The sequence below is a fragment of the Podarcis vaucheri genome (assembly GCF_965113315.1).
Source record: "Podarcis vaucheri genome assembly, chromosome: 9".
Taxonomy (NCBI): Eukaryota; Metazoa; Chordata; class Lepidosauria; order Squamata; family Lacertidae; genus Podarcis; species Podarcis vaucheri.
In genome coordinates, this window is record NC_138767.1 from 53002101 (window position 1) to 53017679 (window position 15579).

Below are 15579 nucleotides of genomic sequence, written 5' to 3' on the forward strand. Positions count from 1 at the left end.
GGGGGGAATAATTCCCCCCTTATTTCCCCCCCTAAAAACTAGGTGCGCCCTATGGTCCGGTGCGCCCTATGGAGCGAAAAATACGGTAATAGCAGCATTGGGGGGACGGGGCATTGGTTCATATCAGCGTTGTGGTTGGGGCTGAAGGATTAAACGTGAACAGTCCCCCTCTGTGTATGTTGTCCTGGTGAAAATCGGGATTGCCCATGCCTGCAATTAAAAAAAAAAAAACACCTCTGGTGTGCTTTCTCATGATGCATTGTGTTGTTTGGCCCCTAAGGTTAGAAAGCTAAGGGGGAAGAGGGGAGAGTTGGCCTGGCTGAAAGATCCTGCACCAATTTGACAGTAGACTAAAATGCAATGATGTGAATGAGGCAGAAACTTGAAGGACTGGGGATTGCAGAAGATGTGGAATCGAGAAAACAAGTGGCTTAGGAAGAAGGCAGTGCCAACGCTGGGGAAATCCCTCTGGCAGGGATCAAGAAGGGTGTGGATCAGGTAGTTATCATTAAGAAATTCGTCAAGGTGATTGAAGTCAACCTAATTGATGAACTCACCTAGGGTATTACTTGTCAGGCTGGCAAGCCGCCTCTTTCTCCCATTTGCAACACTGGACTTATCCCCAATGAACGTTAATAGAGAGATTGCTCTTGCTATTAGCATGCATAGGGAAAGAAAGGATGCACCCCCAGAAACAGCTGGTGGGGAATGAAAACTCGCGCACCTCAAACAAGGACTTGTTACCCCAATGGTCCCTAATAGCAAATTTGGCTTCTCTGCTCACAAGCCTTATATGAGGTTGCAGGCCCTTCCTACCTCTCCTATGCTCTTGCCCCTAATAGGACTGGGTGTCAGTCCAAAATCAAAAACACATCCCTGCTCTGTCTGAAATAGTTGATCTGTACTTAACATATTATTGGCTTCAACTTGTGTATTTTTCGATCAGCTTCCTGTGACACTACTGTTCCCATTTTACTGATAGGAAAACTAGGAGAGGTTACTCACCAAAAGAATTTGAGCATGAACCCTTTTGTTTCAAATGCACTGTATCCACTTGACCCTCAATATTACCTACTAATGTTTTTGCTTGCAGGTTCACAGTTCCATGCCAAATCATTCCAGAGAAATCCACCTGTATCTAGAAGAAGATTTCAAGTTGCTTCATAACATATAGCAGAAGGCAAAAACAACCAACCAACCAACCAACCTGATCTGTACTTTATGGGACTCTGCAATACTCCCAACTATATTATCAGAAGGGATGGCATTCCAGTATTGTAGTTTTGTGCCTTAGTGTTCTGTGTCTCTGCATACAGCCAGCTTGGAAATTGTTTCACCAAAGACTCGTTAGCAAGCGCATCAAGACAGTGGCATATATCTGGAAAACAGAATATGAATTGGTGCCAATTTTTTTCTAAAGGCAGAAGTCAAGTTTAAAAGAAAGTGCCTTCCTGGTTCTGTTCTGTTCTGTGTTTGTTTGTTTGCTTGCTTGCTTGCTTGTGGACCAGGTACAAGTAGAGCTGAGCCAAATTGTCATTAGCTTTCCTTTTCTTTTTCTGTAGCGAACAAGGGAAGCTTTCATAAAGCAGCTAAACAAATTGCACAAAATTTAAATAGTTTCCCTGTTTTTCATCAAAGTTCTGGGGCTCAGGGAGAACTGTGTAAAAGCCCCCAGAGGCTGGTCTTTAATTATCTGAGCTAGCCCACAGAACTATGAAGCCTTGGGAGGAAGGGTACTCTTTTCACAGAGAAGCATGCTAAGGAATTTGAGCTAGACTTTGCCTCGGTTCTTTTGGTGGAGCTTCTGTGATCTTGGTCAGACAAGTTTGGTTGGGGGGGGGGGTTGCACAGGCATTAAAACAACTTAGAGCCATTAAAACAAACCTTAGCAGGGCTTTCACACATTTCCTTCTAATGAAATTTTGAGGAAGCAAACACTGCAAAAACCAGGAATTGTTTCCGCAGGAATGAAAGTGACACCAAAACAGTTGGAGTTGGTTTTAGCTCAGCTGTAGTAATGCAGTCTACAAACCCTTGAAGAGTATGATAATCAGATTTAATTCCTGGACTCTTTTTGTTATGGTTCCATAAGAAAAATCTATCCCTTCTCTCTGGTTTAGCTTGGGCAATCTCTAAAATTAATTTTGGAAGTGAAGTAGGCACACGTTGCTGCAGTTTGGGTTCAAATATTTTCTTCATGCACAAACTTAGCTAATGCACATTGATTAAACACCCTGAAAAAACAAATATTGATGCAATCCCATCAAGATCCTTTTTGTGCAATTGCATTAAGAACCTTTGGCCATATATTACTGTTGCATAGACACAATATATTATTCTGAAATCAATGGAGATTTGAGTACTTGTTTATTCTATGTGGTCTACACATAATCTAGATATTTTGCATATTTTTGCTCCCCACCCAAAAGCACTTTTTGAGAAACTTAGTTTCATTCTGAAAATAGAAGTCATTGTATATTTCTTGTGCATTACTCCACAGTGTGTCCATTTGAAGCCAGAGGTACCCACACCTGCCCAATGACATGGTAGGGCATATATACCAAGAGAGCAATAACTTATTCCTTCCTTCTCCATTCACCTGGGGCATGTAAAGGGATGAAAATGTATGGATAACCTAACATAAGCAAGAGGAGGGTTTTCAAATGTGTATCAAGTAGCCACTCCTACCCTGGTGAATCTGGAGATTCAGTAGACTCTGGAATTAATCTAGATCAGGCACCCCCAACCTGCGGCCCTCCAGATGTTTTGTCCTACAACTCCCATGATCCCTAGCTAACAGGACCAGTGGTCAGGGATGATGGGAATTGTAGTCCAAAACCATCTGGAGGGCCGAAGGTTGGGGATGCCTGATCTAGACAGAAAGCAGCATGTTGGGGGCAAACATGAATGCTTCTAGATTGAGAAAAACAAATGGGTTAGTGTGCATGCACACTGCATAAAGGTACCTTGATTTCGTTTTGCATCATTTTAATAAGTTCCCCTATACCCTAATTCACATAGTTAATATGTAAAATAATCAAAAATATGAAAACCGGTAAAGTACATATATTGTGGTGTAAACTAACTGTGGAAATCAAAACGGAAGAATTGCAAAGTTATTTCTATGTTAATGTATGTATCTTTATATTTTTAATCATACGTTATTTGTTGTTGATTACCATTGTTGCATCTTCCTACCTTCTCTTTGTTATTAATTTGGCATGTCACCCTGTGAAGGATAATTAGAGGGCTGACCATCACGTATTACCAGTAATTAATACACAAAGCACTGTAAAATAGCTCAGATGGATTTGTTCTCAGAAAGAATTAGCAGCAAAATTATATCATAGACCCTCATGGACTTAGCCCACTTTCTGGGCTGCAACTGATATTCTGTTTATTGAGTTTTTCCTTCCTGAACTTCTTTGATGTCACCTGCTAATGTAAAATGAATTGAATTATTTAGTACTTCAGCAACCCTAATAAAAGTTTGCTTCATGAGCCAATGAATCTGTAGAAATGTGTACGGAACCATTTTTGAGGACTTGCTATTTTCATTACAGTAGTGATAACTCTTGCGATTTAGCCAAAAGACTAGGCCCACAAGTTTGTTTGTAGTGTACGCATGGGAAGAAACATTGTTTGTTAAAAATGACTGGCCAACTCACCCACGCAAGTCTTACTTATATAAAATGCATGTGACTAGATCAGAATGCTTCATTGCTGAGCCCAGGATTAAAATCCGGGTTGCATTCAAACTGTATTAGTGGTCAAGAAAGCTTTTTATAACAGCTTGAGTCACATGATTGAAGGAAAGATTTTTGAGCAGTGGTTTTGTCCTTTCCTGCTACTGTCTCCAAGGTATGAGTTAGAACTTGTCCCCATAGCAGATGCTGGTTTAAAATAAATGTTTAAATAAGCATATCAGTCTTGTTCTCCAGCACATTTATTTTTAAAATGTTCTTGAAAACAAGAGCCACTTTTGTTCAAATACTTTTATCCAGCTCCTCCAATAAGAAGTGATTTAATTTTTAAATTGGCAGGACATAATAGCAGCTCTGTGAATTGCTTCCATTTCTTTTGGTCTGAGAGGACTGTACTGGGCAATAATTCATTAGCTCTGAAGAGCCTGTAATTCAGTGCTCCATTGAGTGTCTTGCCAAGTGTGCTTTATGTTTCTTTTATATATATATAATATTTATTCAAAGTTTAAGGTTTCAAAAAGAAAAAAGAACAATACATAATATAAAAAAGAATGCAACAGTAACAGAAAAAGAGAATAAAAGGATATAAAAATACATTCAATTAAAAAAAAAGAATTGTTATAGAAAAAAAGAAACAGATTAAACCTTTACATAGCTTTCTTCCTTTACTTATTCCCTTGACCTCCTCACACCTCCCAATTTTGTATTCTAATTCAAATTTTTTCCCAGCAAATCCTTACAACCTTTTAAATAATTTAATTTAAAATAATATACTTTAACGTCAACTCTTTCATCACATTCATCAACTCATTTTTACTTAATCCTTTATCTCATATCTACCAAAACTACCTAATTTTAGAATTCACTGACCTCCAATGAAGCTGAATGTTGAAAGATTCGGGATAAAAGAAAATTCTTCTTTACACTATGCAGAGTTAAACTCTGGAACTCTCTGCCACAGGAGACGGTGATGGCCACCAACTTGGATGGCTTTAAAAGAGGAGGAGACAAATTCATGGAGCAGGAGAGGGCTCTCCGTGGCTTCTGAATCGCAGTTTTTGGAAGCCACAGGAGGTGGGGCGTGTCGCTCTTGGGCTCCGATATTTCTTGTGGTTTTCCTGAAAGAGACATCTGGTTGTTCACTGCAAGGACAGGATGGTGGACTAGATGGGCCCCTTGGGCCTGATTCAGGAGGCTCTGCTGATGTTCTTATGCAAGAGATCAATCCTTCAGCTTGGCGGCGATTACCTTTGGAACTCCCCACCCATTGAGTGGCGAGGGATTCCCTTCAACCTACCTTCTGGGTAGTATTCAACTAAACACATGCACAAGTCAAATGACTCCCAGTTCCTCAATGGAGCTTTCCACCCTTCTCACCCTCACTGGGTGCCCCCTGGAGAAGAGGAGGTTAAGGGGTGATATGATAGCCATGTTCAAATATATAAAAGGATGTCATATAGAGGAGGGAGAAAGGTTGTTTTCTGCTGCTCCAGAGAAGCGGACACAGAGCAATGGATCCAAACTACAAGAAAGAAGATTCCACCTAAACATTAGGAAGAACTTCCTGACAGTAAGAGCTGTTCGACAGTGGAATTTGCTGCCAAGGAGTGTGGTGGAGTCTCCTACTTTGGAGGTCTTTAAGCAGAGGCTTGACAACCATATGTCAGGAGTGCTCTGATGGTGTTTCCTGCTTGGCAGGGGGTTGGACTCGATGGCCCTTGTGGTCTCTTCCAACTCTATGATTCTATGATTCTATGATTCTTTTTCCAACACCTTTCTAACAGTCCTTAATTTTACAATATTTTTTGCAGATATACTTTAATTTTTTTCCAATCCTCTTCCACCGACTCTTCTCCTTGGTCCCGGATTCTGCCAGTCATCTCAGCCAGTTCCATATAGTCCATCACTTTCGTCTGCCATTCTTCTCGGGTGGGTAATTCTTGTGTCTTCCAGTACTTTCCGATGAGTATTCTTGCTGTTGTTGTGGCGTACATAAAAAAGGTTCTATCCTCCCTTCGCACCAATTGGCCGACCATGCCCAGGAGGAAAGCCTCTGGTTTCTTCTGGAAGGTATATTGGTTTTAGGATCTAACAATTCTGTTTCCAATTTTTACTTTTCCACCTGAAAACCAATTTTCTTATCTAAATTATAAACCTCCCTTATTTGATAGTAATGAAGCCAGTCTCGTACTTTAGTTTTTAAATCGTCATAGCTCAGCAGCTTTAATCTATCTCCGTCTTGTTCTAAAATTTCCCAGTATTTTGGCCAGTTTGTCTCCATATTAATTTTTTTCAGAGCCTTGGCCTCCATTGGTGACAACCACCTTGGTGTTTTACTTTCCAACAAATCATTATATCTCACCGAGACATTAAACAATGCTTTCCTAACAATATGGTTTTTAAAAGCTTTGTGTGCTTTGACCTTATCATACCACAGATATGCATGCCATCCAAAAACATTATTAAAACCTTCTAAGTCCAAGACATCCGTGTTTTCAAGAAGCAGCCAGTCTTTCAGCCAACAAAATGCGGCTGATTCATAATAAAGTTTGAGGTCTGGCAGTGCAAATCCCCCTCTTTCTTTAGCATCAGTTAAAATCTTAAATTTTATTCGAGGTTTCTTGCCCTGCCAGACAAATCTCGAGATATCTCTCTTGATCTCCTTACTGGAAATTTTGAAGGGGGCTGAACAAACTGCCATTCTATTTCACCTGCAGAGCATGCTTTCTTCAAATGCTGTACAGTGGTACCGTGGGTTACATACACTTCAGGTTACATATGCTTCAGGTTACAGACTTCGCTAACCCAGAAATAGTACCTTGGGTTAAGAACTTTGCTTCAGGATGAGAACAGAAATTGTGCTCCGGCGGCACAGCAGCAGTAGGAGGCCCCATTAGCTAAAGTGATGCTTCAGGTTAAGAACAGTTTCAGGTTAAGAACTGACATCCGGAATGAATTAGAGTACTTAACCTGAGGTACCACTCTATTTGAAGAACAAATAACAACTCCATTAAACTATATCGGAGTTGGAAAGGCAAGGAAATGGATGAGAAATGTATTTGCAGGATGCGGGGCGGGTATTCAAAATGTATTTGTGGCTGTATAACTGGAGAAGGCAAAGTTTGCCTATCTGCAAACTGTTTTCTTAACTGAGAAAGAAACTGGAAATGCTGAAAAGGCAGCTTTATCTCTAAATTCGGGGAGCAGTCTGGTTGCAGCAGCAATAGCCTGTGACTTGCATGTTAATCATACTCTGCCTTTTTTGGGAGGCTCTAGAAAAATGAGGGAAATATCAAATGCACAAAACAGTGAGATGACAAAGGCAGTGTATTAGAGGGGCGTCTGCTGCTACTGTGCACAAAAGCCACTCCAACTCTACTCCTTTTTTTAATTTTCTGTCTCCTAAAATGCAAGGCAAGCTGTCTTGATAATCACTGGAATAAAGTTACACCAGGGGCAGCCTTCCAGATGCTATTTGGACTAAACATTGGCCATGCTGGCTAGGGATGATGTAAGTTGTAGTCCTACAGGATCTAGAGGCCAACCATGTGGGATACCCATCCTGGTTATACTTACAAGATCTATAGCTGCTTTTCTCCCTACCATTGTCTGAACACTTAAAAGGGCTCACAGTCTCCCATCTGTATGCAGAGAAATGTATGCAAGGCATTCACTGCCCTTGATAGTTCTGTTTGGTTGTTTATATCTTGCCTAGGTTTTCAGAAGACGCCCTAGTGAGCAGAAGTATGGGAGAAAAGCACCTCTTTCACCTTGGAGTTGAGCTGGAAAAATTCAGGAGTCATCTTATTGTTGATAGGATGTCTTGGCTGTCATGAATCATCGGTCTTTCTTCTCTCTCCCCACCCCCATTGATAAAGACTGTCACAACTGAAGATGAAAAGTTATGCCAACTGCACTAATGCCATGATCTACAACAATAAACGACAGAAAATTTCAGATTCGTCCCCATTGTTACAGGACTAATTATTTGTTAATATCCAATGTCATATGTGCTGGTGTCCATTATGAGTTTGTGAAATTTAATTCCATAGTTTAACATTGTCATTTTTGGAGTTTTGTTTGTTTGTCCTGAAGGCACTACTAATTAATTTCACCACCTGATCCCAAGTACCAGTGTTTTTGGGGAAGAAGGAGTGGGACAGAATAATGTATCCCACTTTGTTCAGTCAATGGTGCATATCAGGGTTGTTGTTGTTGTTTTTGGTGCAGCAACAACTCTTCACGCGCTGAGCACATCATACATTTTATGTCTGTATACCTTTCATATGGGAGAGACCAGAGTTTAGACTGCACAAGTGTTCTGTGTGCTTTATGTGGAAATTGGACAAGCTAAACTGCCAGAGCTTTCCAACCTTTTTTTGGACAAGTGGGCACATTTCAAATGCTCTGAGAGCTGGGGGAGACAGTCAGAAAATGGCTGCCGTGGGTTGCTTGGCATAACACAAAAGGTGAGATAGTACAGTCAATTACTAGTTCTCCTCTGACTGACCCAACCAAAAACCTCAGGCTTACCATGGCAAGTCAGCTATAACCCGCTGCTCCTGAGCTTGGAGATGCAGCTGTTTAAAGCACAAGAACTCTGTTTTCCCCAATGTCAATTCTCAACTGAATCCTAGGCTGCTAGCCTGTACCCACTTAGCTGAGAATAAGCCCCATTAAACCCAAAGAGACTTCTGAAGTAGACATGTATACCACAGTTCTGTAAGATAACTATATGGTGAATTCTTAATGATGTCCAGGCGGACATCGGCTGCTGCACAACAGGAGACGTACCTAAGCCTTTGCACTTTACACATTTACACATTTCACATTTATCATTCTGGCACTTGCTGTGTAATAGTGTTTGCAAAGGTTATTGCAGAAAATACCGTATTTTTCTTTTTTCTTTTTTCTTTTTTCTAATTTTAAAAATAAATTTTATTTCCGATATACACTCTTTTAAAATCACAAACTTACCAAAAAGAAAAAACACAAAAAATAAACAAATATAGACAGTAAAACATCAAGACGTAAATACATTTTTCCAAAAGTACTAATTATCATATCGTCATTCTGACTTCCCTCCACCACGATTTAAGCTATATCACATTAATAACCTTCTTGCAGTTCCTTCTTTCAACTTTTGTCTTTACTTCGCAGATTCTATAGTTCACCTACTGTTATTTTAATATTACCTAAGTTTTTTTCCATGTATGATATAAATTTATTCCAATCATTAATAAAGTTTTTATTACTCTGGTGCCTAATCTTCTGAGTCATTTTTGCCAACTCAGAGTACTCAAATAGCTTGTTTTGCCATTCACTAATAGTTGGTATTTTAGATTATTTCCTATACCGTATTTTTCACTCTATAAGACGCACTTTTCCCCCTCCAAAAATTAAGGGGAAATGTGTGTGCGTCTTATGGAGCGAATGCAGGCTCCATGGCTTCAGCGATAGCAACGCGAAGCCTCCAAAGCGCAGTGATAGTGCTCCTGCCGCGCTCTGAAGGCTTCGCGCTGCTTTTGCTGAAGCCTGGAGAGCCAGAGGGGTCGGTGCGCACCGACCCCTCTCACTCTCCAGGCTTCAGGGATAGCCGCCTGAAGCCTCTGGAGCGCAGCGGGAGGTCCCACTGCGCTCTGGAGGCTTCGGGTTGCTTTCGCTAAAGCCAGGAGAGCCAGAGGGGTCAGTGCGCACCGATCCCTCTTGCTCTCCTGGCTTCGCTTCACTGGTGAGGTGCTGCACAGCTTTCACTTTCTGCACATCGCCCCTTCAGCAAAGCGGGAGGAGAAATGGAAGGGGCCATTTCTCCTGTTGCTTCACTGAAGGGGCGCTGTGCAGAGAGGGAGAGAATTTTTTTTCTTGTTCTCCCCCTCTAAAACAATAGAGTGAAAAATACGATAACTTCTAAGTCATCTCAGATGAACCAACCACAAGAACAATTCATTCTGGTTGCCAGAAAGGAAGGAAGGGCAAACTACAGAAATAATAAGGAAATAATTATTTACTAAAATAATTTTAGAAAATAAGAGAGCAGCAGCAGAAAAAGTGCACTAAAGGGGAACAGAAAGCAACCGATGGAACATGATATGCTGGTGATCGTCAAGCACAAATAAAGAGGTACCAATTGCAACCAGTAGGAATGAGCGCGCTACTGCTAAAATAGACCATGACATACTTAATAATAATGTAAAGCCAAATGATTTGCAATATGGATAAGAGACTGGGTTTTAAATGAAATATTAAAACGTTTAAAGTATGCTTACACTGCTTTTGAAAAAGAAGATCCTGTGAGTAATAGCTAATTAGAAAAGGATCTAGGCTGCTACTTAGCTAATACAAATATTGAGTGTTTATCTTGGATTATGGCAAATTAAGGCCAAACCAGGTATGTTAGACATGTATTACGATGTTGAGCATGCCTCTTCAATTAGTTTTTCTGTTTAGTTTGGAGTTGCATAATTGAAGCATTTCTAAATAGTTATTAGGAGAGTTGTCCTTAATCTCCTTCTATTTTACTTCTGGAGTATTAGAAATTGTTGGGACACAACAAAGAAAGAAAGGTTTGCCTAGTTTGTCTAGCTTCTGTACTATCTCCCCCTTCTAAGGAAATAAAAAAATGTCCATTTTTCTATACATTTGATTTTAAACAATACTTCTTTTCTCATAAGCTTATACATTGTAGCTACATCCCACCCCAAAAATATATTCAGACAAGGGTGGAGGGGTTCCTCCCATAGGTTGAGATGCACATTCTAGCTGCAGTTAATACAGATGTAGAAGGGACTATTTTATTATCCACATTTCCTTCCAATTACTTTAAAAGAAGATTTAACTGATTATTTTAGGAATTTCATAACCAGTAATTTGTTTACTATTATCTAAAACATGACTGCATAAACATTTTGCGGCATTTCAAAAAGATTTGGTATCTTCAAATGTTTAACAGGGTAAGTAGACTGACCATTCGTGGTGTCCTGCCTCCCACTCTTGGACCAAAGACCCGAGTTCTCGGCTTGGGAAATTCCCCAAGTTTATTTTATAATTCAGAATGTGATTATTTCATCAGTTCAGGGTACAGGTTACAAAGTTCAACAGGTACATTGGCAGAGACTAGAATACATAGACGGGCATAACTTGTCCCAGAACTTGATATGCCTCCCCTGCTCTACTTTTACAGGTGCAAAGCGCGGTCCATTGTTCATAGAATTGTAGAGTTGGAAGAAATACAGAGGATCAGGGCTTTTTTTAAAGGACAGAACATGCCAGAACTGAGTTCCAGCACCTCTCAGGTTGGTGCCATTGCCTTTATAAGAGAACAAGGGAGGCATTAATTGTGAGTTCCAGCACCTCTTTTTCTACTGCTGAGAATCATTTAATCCAGCCTCTGCAATGACAGCTCCAGCCCTGCCCTAGATGGTGTCACAACACGCATACTACATGGCAGAAACTGGGGGTGATACAATCTTTATAGCTATGCTATGTTAATTTTAACACACACACACATACAGGCAGATAGAAACTTGGCCTTGATTGAGGCCTAAACAAATACAGTGGTACCTCAGGTTACATACGCTTCAGGTTGCACACTCCGCTAACCCAGAAATAGTGCTTCAGGTTAAGAACTTTGCTTCAGGATGAGAACAGAAATCGTGCTCCGGCGGCGCGGTGTCAGCAGGAGGCCCCATTAGCTAAATTGGTGCTTCAGGTTAAGAACAGTTTCAGGTTAAGAACAGACCTCCGGAACAAATTAAGTACTTAACCCGAGGTGCCACTGTAGTTCGAACTTACTGGTACATTCTTGTTCAGCAAGTTCACACCACAGGTTTTTTCCTGGGAGTTATCTTTTTGTAGAATGTGGCTTTCATGTAGGAAACAGAGTGTACTGAAAAACAGGAACATTCAACCACTGGTTTCTGAATGCTACCATTTTTGACATGTTTTCTGTGCATTTATTATTTTTGCATAGAGACTGATGTTTGCTAGGCAGATGTTGTTTTCGAGGATGAGCAGGTGAAATAATTCCTGAACGTGTGGCTTCATTTGTGTGCTTGCATGATGGAGCTAGCATCTGATTCCTGGTGCAGGAATTACCGTATTTTTCTTTCTATAACACTCACATTTTTTCTCCTAAAAAGTAAGGGGAAATGTCTGTGAGTGTTATTGAGCGAATGTGTGGTCCCTGGAGCAGACTGGTCCGAGTGCAGAGGCAAAAATCAGGCAAAAATCAGATCCCGCGTCACGGAGGAGGGAAAGCTGTAGAGGAGGCTATGTGCGTGTTATGGTCAGGTGCGTGTTATAGAGCGAAAAATACGGTAATCACCAGGTTTATATCGCTATTGAAATCTCAACAATCTGGATGTACATCTGTTTTAAATTAGTGGACTGCGTGTGAGGACAAATTTATCACCCGAGTCCCATGCCAGGGTGTATACTTGTCTAGGATTAACAATATATAACCTTGTGACCTCCAAATATTTTGGATTACAACTCCTATCATTTCTGACCCAATGTTGGGCACGTTGGGTGGGGTTAATGGGAGTTGTGGTTCAAAACATCAAGGTTGGGGCAGGCTGTGCTAGGCTGTGTGTGGGTATCAGGCTGTAGTCAGCTGCACCTATCAGTTTGGCTTTGTTGATCTCTTTCATTACTTCACTGGCTGGTTTGAAGAACGCATACAACAAATAGTTTAGGTGTGAGGCTCCTGTCCAAAGAATAAGGGCAAATGCAACTGCATCATAGGACTTAGCCATTCTGTTGTGCGTTATGGGTGGTCGCTGGAGCTGTGGAGTTGTGCACACTGTTTTCCAGTATAAGATGGTGATTAAGAGGTCGTTGTGTGGTTGCACAGTAGTACCCAGAAAGTGAACCAGACACTTAGACTGATCTAGGTGCAAGCAGTCAAGTCCTAGTGGAATTTCTCAAGATCCTCCTTCATATATGCAGTGTACAAAAACACACCTTAGCAGGTCAAGGAAAGGACTGGAATGCTGGATCTAAAACATTTTAGCTGGAAGAAAGCATTTAACTAATGAAAAGTTGATGAAACTTCAACAGGTTGCATTCAGCAGAAGTCAGCAGAAGAAGGGCCATCCAGGAAGCTTAGAGGTTTCTCTCTCTGTCTACTCTTTCTCATGCAGATAAAGCAAACTGACCTACACCCTGACATCTCCAGCTGTTGGGCTGCATAATGTCAATATTTACTATGTAATGCACTGGCTTTTACAGGTCACTGATAGTGATTTGGCAACCTTTGCTTGCTTGCTCTGGTTTCTTCCCTGGGTGTTTCCAGTGCATCCACTTCTAACACAGGGATTGCCAAAGTTTGGGTGTTCAAGGAAGAACCGGCCTGCCAATGGGGTGGGGTGAAGCATCTGTCTCAAGTAGTGGAAGCACAAGAGGTGGTGCCTCCCCCCCTGCTTCCGCTGCCTTGCAGAGTATTCTACCCTCTCACCAAGGGTGGACAGAGAAGATGAGTAGGGACACCTTAAGGAATCCCCTGGCTCTTGCCAATATCAGTGAGATCTGGGGCATTCTTGCAAACAGTGTTTCTATTCATCTTCCCATGGGCAGACAAGACAAGAAGAAATGCATGCAATTTGGCAAGAGCCAGGCCATTCCAGTGATGGTGGCAGTGTGGTGGAATGGCAACAGTGGAAGTTGGTAAGGAGCAGGATGTCATACCGTAATTCCTGTTTCTCCACCTAAGGCCCACCCCTGCTTTGGATAAAGGTGTGGCAGTAGCCGATCAACAAGACATTGTGCAGAGTATAATTAATACTAATCCTTTCACTGTAATGCAGGTAGGTCAGTATTTTTATTTCAATCTTCATTGTTGAGAAATTGAGGTAAAGATCACAAACAATCCATTAAATGGATTCCAGAGCATGATGTGTGTAACCAAGAGTTGCTGACACTGAGCAGCAGTGGCGTAGCGTGGGTTGTCAGCACCCGGGGCAAGGCAAGTAATTTGCGCCCCCTAACCCATGGATTTGCGCCCCCTAACCCATGGATTTGCGCCCCCTAACCCTAACCCCCAGGTGTTGCGCCCGGTGCGGTCGGGCCCCCCCTGCACCCCCCCACGCTACGCCACTGCTGAGCAGGACTCTGTCTCCCCACTTTTGACCCAGCTAGCTCCACCCATTGGCTGGTCAGCTCCTCAGCTACCATAGGAATGGTAGGCTTCGGAGGGCACTGCTGGTTCTCCCTTCCTCTCTGAGATGCCTGGGAGCGCTGGGATGGGTTACTCATCTGAGTCACTACCCAGTCTGCTTCCGCTCCCCACCTTGGAGTCATCTTCCTCTTCTGAGCACGCATGCCATTCCTGCGCTGTCCAAGTTGGTGCCACAGCACCCATAACACATAGCAGCTGAAAATGGGGATAATACCATCTTATGGCTACCCAATGTAACTTTTAATACATGAAGAGGGAGTGAGAAGGACTGAATGGGTTCAGAAGCATGGATGAATCCAAGACTTCCTGGAACTGGGCACACTCTGCTGGCTTTTTGGATCTAGGGCGAAGGTTACATTCTGTCCCAACTGTTTACATATGTCGGTATTTCTAAGTTACACTGCAGCGTTTTGAGCCCCATGAAACCTTTGGACAGATGAGATTTCTTAACTATGATCATAACAACATTGCCACGTTTTCTTTCATAAAGGTCAAGTTCTGTCCAGTTATATGTTTTGTTGAATACCAAGGCACTGTGAAATGTCATAAGAGACAGCAGACTAGCAGATAGCACTCATATGTTAAAGAATTATTTTAATCACTCTTGAGGCCTCAAGAATTTCCAGTAAAGTGGTACCTTGGGTTAAGAACTTAATTCGTTCTGGATGTGAGGTCCGTTCTTAACCTGAAACTGTTCTTAACCTGAGGTACCAATTTAGCTAATGGGCCCCTCGCTGCTGCCGCACGATTTCTGTTTTCATCCCGAAGCAAAGTTCTTAACATGAGGTACTATTTATGGGTTGGCGGAGTCTGTAACCTGAAGCGTCTGTAACCTGAAGCGTCTGTAACCCAAGGTACCACTGTATAAAGAAATGTACACTCTTCATTCCCCCCACCCAATCCTGCCACTGCAAATCCTCTTAAATATTGCCAAGCTTTATTCTCCTGCAGGGGTGTGTAACACCTCCAGTTCAGAGACCTGATAGAGCCCCCCTTAAGCAAATTTTCTGGACTCCCATGGCTTTTTGTAGAAGCAGCAAAAGGACAATACTTTGGTGGCGATGCACAGTCCAGCACCCTGATGAGAATACAGATCACCTCCTCCCTGGTCATCAGATTGATCATGTGATGAGCAGAGGAATGATCCCCCCCTCCCCTGGTGCTGTCCACAGAAGAGAAAGCTGCTTACTTCTGTTTCTATCCCCACTCTCTCTGTGGGTGGCATACAGCCCTTGAAGGCTGGGGCCAAGTGTGAATGTGGCCATCGGCAAAAGCAAGGTTAGCGACCCCTTCACTGAGGAAGTCAGAGAGTGCTGGAAATTATTAATGAGAGGCTGCCTATTTTCCTTTTTGTGGTGGTGGTGGTTTTTTGTTGTTGTTTAGTCATTTAGTTGTGTCTGACTCTTCGCGACCCCATGGACCAGAGAACGCCAGGCACTCCTGTCTTCCACTGCCTCCCACAGTTTGGTCAAACTCATGTTGGTAGCTTCGAGAACACCATCCAACCATCTCGTCCTCTGTCGTCCCCTTCTCCTTGTGCCCTCCATCTTTCCCAACATCAGGGTCATTTCCAAGGAGTCTTCTCTTCTCATGAGGTGGCCAAAGTATTGGAGCCTCAGCTTCACGATCTGTCCTTCCAGGGAGCACTCAGGGCTGATTTCCTTCAGAATGGAGAGGTTTGATCGTCTTGCAGTCCACGGG

The 15579-nt window shown here is 42.2% G+C and overlaps 1 protein-coding gene across 3 annotated transcripts in view; it reads left to right on the forward strand.

The window, feature by feature from the left end:
* FAM149A (family with sequence similarity 149 member A) overlaps nt 1-3501 on the forward strand; it is a 33858-nt gene extending 30357 nt beyond the window's left edge. For all 3 annotated transcript variants that reach the window (XM_082237905.1, XM_082237906.1, XM_082237907.1), the window contains one exon: nt 1094-3501. In XM_082237905.1, coding sequence (XP_082094031.1) covers nt 1094-1167 — 74 coding nt within the window. In that variant the 3' untranslated portion in view covers nt 1168-3501. The remainder of the gene's footprint in view (nt 1-1093) is intronic.
* The last annotated feature ends 12078 nt before the right edge of the window (nt 3502-15579 follow it).